The sequence below is a fragment of the Xiphias gladius genome, chromosome 6 (assembly GCF_016859285.1).
Source record: "Xiphias gladius isolate SHS-SW01 ecotype Sanya breed wild chromosome 6, ASM1685928v1, whole genome shotgun sequence".
Lineage (NCBI taxonomy): Eukaryota > Metazoa > Chordata > Actinopteri > Istiophoriformes > Xiphiidae > Xiphias > Xiphias gladius.
The window spans coordinates 10,884,823-10,890,793 of record NC_053405.1 but is presented as its reverse complement, the minus strand read 5'-3'; the positions used below and the strand labels follow the sequence as shown (position 1 = coordinate 10,890,793).

The following is a 5,971-nucleotide window of genomic DNA, read 5'->3' as shown; positions in this document are numbered from 1 at the left end:
GTCATATATTGAATAGGTTGTTGTTGTTTTTTTTTTCTTGTTTTGCTGTGACCCCGTGTTCTTATGTGCTGTTATAGAAGACTCTGTATGTGGTGTGTCGCACTTTGGCAGATCTACAAGAAATAAACCTACGTGTCACATTTTTATGGATTATTATGCATCCATAACCGGTGGAATAATATAGTTACCTCTTGCTGTTTCACTCAGTCGTTTAATTTGATTTTGAGGGAACTTCTTTTTCTTCTGCTGCTGAGGACTTTTGCACATATTACATATTTGCCTTGGTGCCAACAAACTGAGCAATGAGATGATGTTTGACACAACTGTTGACATAACCACATCTGAGGTGCCTTGCAAGAGCTTAAGAACACCTGCTCATATAGTTTATATCAGGGAATCTGTCTGAGGACCTACAACAATAAAATGCCTTGTTACATGTGTGTCTGAAGACCATCTGTGAGATGAGCTACCATCACCTGTACTCTCAGATACTGAAGAAATAAACAGAAGTGAACAATCTTTTTCAAATTCTTGTCACCAAATGAGATTTATTATTTTTGAAAAAAAACAATCCAGTGGTAATTTTTTGACAAATAAAGCTGAAAAATTATACACTTGTAAGAGTTACAGCAATTTTAGCCTTTTGATATGTGTTTGAGTTTAGGAGCAGGGAGATAAAACCCAATTAAAGTTAAAAGCCTGTTTAACCAGCTTCATGAATAATTTAGATTCAGAAACAAAATGCAATTAACTTGTCAGGATGAGTAAGACAGCGTCAGGTGGTTCTTCTCAACATTGACAAAACTAACGTCAGTTTTACTTATATAATCCAAAACCATACATTTAGCTGAGAGGACTTTACAATCTGTACAACATAGTTGCTCTGTGAGTTCAGACAGGGAAAAAAAACAACAAAAAATACTCCCAAAAATAAAAAATCACCTCAACACAGCTCTTATTTCATTGGACAACAGTTAAAGAGCAAAGCAGCAGTAAGAATAAGTAAAAATTTGCTAGAATTTGTCAGAAATGTAAGACTATAAGAATTTTGTCCTGTTCTTTTTTGTATAAATCCAATTTGACACTAGAGGTAAAACAGATGCAACATAACCATTTAACATGTATATAACAAAGTGAAAACCTGTTCAGAAATGAGGCACTATTTTATTTCAGAGAGGGATGCAGATGTTTTTTTTTATTATTATTATTATTACTATCATTTCCCCAGCAGGAGGCAGTCGTGCTAAAGGAACCTTGGATTAAACCCGTGAGGCGTCAAAACGAAACTACAGTATATGAAGAAAAGTGTTGGAAACCACTGAGAGCCCTGATAATAGATGACCCATGTCAACCACACGAAGATGCAAATTCTTCTCCATTCAGGTGCCGCAAACACTAAAATTAATTTTTTGTTTTTATTTAGAAGTTTATCCGACACTGATGATGTAGGATGGGAGATTTCACATGTTGAATTCAAATCTCGATATGGAGTTTATTATTGATTTCCAGAAGAATTTCAATGAAAAAAAAAAAGATTGTTCCATCTAAACCCTGGTGAATATTCACAACTCATTCATTTAATATTAGAAACTTCATTCTTCATTTATGCTGAACCCACAGGAATTTGTAGGATTAGCTAATATCTCATAAGTCACTAATTCTTTAAAGTTTATATTTAAATTGATGTGTCAGTATGTTTCCATGTTTGTCACCCAGCAGTTTGAGAGGCCGTCCCCTAGCTGAAAACTCAGTGTAATCCCCACATGCTGACTCTTTGTAAATTTCTGTTTATTTTACTGTGACTCGGATGTTTATGCAGGGCTGTGTGTTTGTGTGGTTTACACTGTCGCCTTCAAACATGAATAAAGAGCCAGGATTTATTTAGCCTTCAAAAACTTTATTTTCATCCACTTCATACAAATGAAATATAAAATGTTGACATTGTATAAATGTTGACAGTAAGAAACTGTACACTATGTACAAAGTAATTAAAACACAGACAGCAAGTGTTACAAAATTAGATTAAGACATAAAACCCTTATAAAGGGAATAATGGTATGACTGTCAATATGACTGAAGACATCCACTGAGAGAATAGTTATCATATGGCATAGCATAGAAATATCATGGCATCAGGAGAGATCATTAATGCGCTTACTAGTGTGTGATGATTTCTTTCCGTTAGTAGTTCATCATTTCAATTAAAAACATTTTGTTTTCTTTGGTCTTTTTCTGTTTAACCTTTTTGAGAAAGACAGAGCAGCTTATTGATTTATTGGGGCGGGTGCGATCTTCAGAAGAGTAGTCTTCAGAGAGCTGTTTTGTCCCTTTGTGGACATCCAAAACATCGCTTGCCTTCTGGACTGCTGTCTCCTGAGCAGGCTCGGCCTTCTGGGATATCTGCCGTTGAGGTTTGACCCACCACAGCTACTGAACCACCAACCACCTGCAACAAAAGAGCATTGATGTTATTTTCATTTTTCCTGGTAGAGAGTTTTATTTTCATTCACTGCGGATCATGGGTAAATGGGAAATTGTTGTCTAGTGTGTTTTTTGGGTGAACCCTTTAATGGGCGGTTTAAGAGAACCGGTCGTACCTGAGAGCAGCTCAGCACAGTTGACGTCTGCAGCGAGGTCGTTGTCTCTGTCGGCTGTGGAGAAGGGAAGACCGGACGCTCCAGTGGTCATGATTCCCTCCTGTACCCCAGATGGAGTCTCCTGCTCCAGGCGCAGAGCAAACTTCTTCTCTTCTCCTTCAAGTTGGAATCGATAACGAGCCATCTTCTGCTCTCCTGCCCGATCAGAGAGCTCCACCTGCAGGATGTACTGGCCTTGTTTGGAGAGGGAATGGATGCTCTCCAAGCCCAGCCAAAACTCACCTGAGGGACGAGAAAGGTTAAGATTAATTTTTGTGACTGAGTTAAAGTGATGCAGACATTTAAAAAAAAAAAAAATATTATAATTTTTTTCTACATTTTGACTAAACAACACTCACCATTCAGGCTGCCGAAGCCTTTCTTATAGCTCTCCCACAGCTGATTAAATTTCTGGGATCCATCTTGACGTTTCTGGATGACGGTCCATCCACCTTCTGCAGATAGAGCAGAGGAAAGGTTGAGCCAAAGAGGCGGGTAACACTTCACACAAAACACGTTTATCAAAAAAAACACAATAAAACTTATGAAGTATTTGACGCTGCGTTGGAAAATGTAAAACTGTGGCAGACAAAATGGCAAAATATGAAACAGTTTAAGTTAATGTGGCCATCATATAAACTAAAACTTCTAGAAAGCAGGGCTCCGGTGGGTTTCTTAAACTGTTGTTTAGGGTAAAGTTATGTATTTGAGTCCTATGTTTTGATTGGATACTCCACCGGTTTCATTCAAATTTAACTCCCTTAGGAGGGCCAGGGCTCCTCCCTGAGACTCTGCTTCGTGCAGAAAGTGGCCTTGCTCAGCTTTCAGCAGTGTAACAGTGTTGTTTAATGATTTAAACCAGAGGACTTCAGGCATCGTTCCTACTGACTCACCTGAAGTCATTTCACAGAGGACATTGAATGGCTGGGAGTTCTCGGGTTGGATTGTGTAGATGCCGCTGGCTCGCTGCTCTCGCACAAACAGATCATGACAGTCTCTGGCCAAAACTGAAAAAAAAAACAGATGACAGGGGAAAAAAAAAAAAAGATCAGATCATTCAGCAAATCAGATCACAGGGGTTTTAGTTTCACACTGCGGCTGCAGAATCACAGTCCAGTTTCATATTTGAATCTTTGTTGTGATTCAGAGTTTTCAATGTAAACTATAATTTTCAGCTCTGTACAGCTGGAGTTGTAGTTCACAGACTTGTTATTTTTGTATTCATTACCTGAGCCTATGCCAAGAACAAAGCTTGCAATGTCCTACAAACATACATTACAGTAGGTGCCTTTTTAAAGCCACTGTCCTCATTTCTCTGATTTTTGGACTTTGGCGATCTTCTCTGCCAGCGTGACAGTATTACAATATCAGGTGCAAAGGTAAACTTTATTTGCTCTTATGTCACTGGCAATCCTGTTCGGCCATGGTGATCCAAAGTGTGTAGCTCACAGGATGAGCTGTTTGTCTTTGTTGACCTCAATACTAATGGATGAATTTCCAGAGGCAATGAGGGCAAAGGTTACTTGCTACTGAGTTTTAGATCTGTGAGTGAGAGGTGAGCTCCAACTCAGGGCGGCTTGAGTTTTTAGACTCAAAAGCTCAAACCTCTCACAGTAAGAGTACAAGTCTTTTCAAAAGCACCATTCATTTACATTTTCTTTTTCTTGCCCTCATAGCGACTTGCCTCCATCGCTTTTAAACCTTTTAAAAGCCTGGAACAGTTTGTTTTCTTACCTGATGTGCCTTTGCTCTGCTCTGCCTCTCCTCTCAGTGCCGTCTCTTCGTCTCTCCGTCTGTGTGATTTCACTCTTTTTTGTGCAACCTGAAGGAATCACAGAGCAGAGTCGAAAAATTTAAATCTATCACCTCTGTCTCCAATCAGAGAATTACATTTTTTTTTTGTTTGTTAAAGTCAAGGTAGTCTTATGTTAGAGGGATCATCCTATAAGTTTGCCCCCTCATATCAGTCAAGTCTGGTACCTCAGGGGTATATAATGTTATGTAATAATATTAATGCAGTGTAACTCACCTTGCTCTGCAGTGCTTGCAGGTGCAGACTCTGCTTCTCCAGTTTGCCTTGTTGCTGCTTGATTTTCTCCACCAGCTGGTCAATACGTCTGTTCTGAGCTGCCACCATCCGCTGGAAACAGCAGGAACACAGAAAAAAAAAAAACATCTCTTCAGCTTCACAGCATCGTTGTGTCTTAACAGACAGACTTAAAGTGCGGGTTGTTGAGGAAATTGTTTTTGTCTGATCTGTTTCTATTTTTCATAAAGTATTGATTGATTTTTAAATCTGATTGGGCTTCAAAGTTTATTTAGAACTCTAAATGATCTCTGATGGATGCGGACTGCATCATGATTTTAATAGGGCATTTACTGGTCTGCCTGTTTTCAGCTTTTCTTCATCTCATGCAGATTCATGATCATGATCATGATTCATCTCATTGTGGGTATTCATGAACTCTTATCAACTTCATGAATACCCACACTGGATTAATGCTTTCCTCTAAGCTGAAATAATAACATGATACGGTATTTTCCTCTCACCTGGATATATGGGACTACTGAGTCATTGCTGTAGTTGCTGTCCAGTTTTGGCCCTGTAAGCACTTCATCCACCTTCTCCTCCAGCCTGTCCATCCTGGAGTTGATGTCCTCATTCTGCTTCTTCACCTCCTCCACCTTCAGCCTCACCTCTTCAGCCAGCCCTGCAGCCATCTTCTCCCTGTCCTCCACCTCTGCTCCTCTGCCCTTCAGAGCTTCATCTTGCCCTTGCTTCTTCCTCTCCAGTTCGGCCACTGTGCTGTTGAAAGCTTTGAGTTTGGCGTTGATGTCTCTCATCTGGGCTTTGGTCTTGTCCACGTGCTCCTTCAGACCCTGGCCCAGCTGCAGGAGGCCGTGAGCCACCACGTTCACGTCGTCCCAGGAGGCGCGTTTGTCCTGGCCTGGCAGAGCTCTTCTGTCAGTGGGGAAACCGGTGGCTACATGCACCAAAATGGTCAAGAGGAGGATGAGAAGCTGTGGCATCTTCATCTTTGTGACTGCTGAGAGTCTGTGGTCTGTTGCGATAAGAATGCTGGATCTCTCTGCTGTGTGCTGCTGCAACGCATTGTGAGGTTTTTATAGCTCAGTGTTGCAGCAGAGGGCTCCTCTGATTGGCTGCTAGAGCCAGGAGGTGGGGATGTGGGGTAGTGTGGAGGCGTGGAAAGTTTTTCAAAGTGGTAACCCAACTGAGGACTTGGACCATAATGCAATGAAAGGTCTGAATTACTGGTTAAAAACTGATTGATACAGGGACATCAATGTTTTAGTCTTTAAAAACATGGGAAAAC

At 40.4% G+C, this 5,971-nt stretch overlaps 1 protein-coding gene across 1 annotated transcript; it reads right to left on the bottom strand.

Moving 5' to 3' along the window:
- Nucleotides 1–1,864: 1,864 nt before the first annotated feature.
- On the bottom strand, nucleotides 1,865–5,752 carry LOC120790804 (angiopoietin-related protein 4-like). Its single transcript, XM_040128669.1, has 7 exons — nucleotides 5,187–5,752; nucleotides 4,666–4,776; nucleotides 4,371–4,458; nucleotides 3,530–3,643; nucleotides 2,996–3,091; nucleotides 2,598–2,879; nucleotides 1,865–2,446 (listed from the first exon to the last, which is right to left on the bottom strand). Exons 1-7 carry the CDS (start codon nucleotides 5,670–5,672, stop codon nucleotides 2,265–2,267), a joined length of 1,359 nt encoding a protein of 452 aa, XP_039984603.1. The 5' UTR covers nucleotides 5,673–5,752; the 3' UTR covers nucleotides 1,865–2,264.
- Nucleotides 5,753–5,971: the final 219 nt, after the last annotated feature.

Bases quoted from the DNA above. Each gene is read 5' to 3' on its own strand.
- LOC120790804 (XM_040128669.1), bottom strand. From the start codon at position 5,672: ATGAAGATGCCACAGCTTCTCATCCTCCTCTTGACCATTTTGGTGCAT. The intron at 3,092-3,529 runs GTGAGTCAGTAG...CTCTATCTGCAG, and splicing joins CCTCTGTGAAATGACTTCAG to AAGGTGGATGGACCGTCATC. The intron at 2,880-2,995 runs GTGAGTGTTGTT...CTCGTCCCTCAG, and splicing joins AGGCTTCGGCAGCCTGAATG to GTGAGTTTTGGCTGGGCTTG.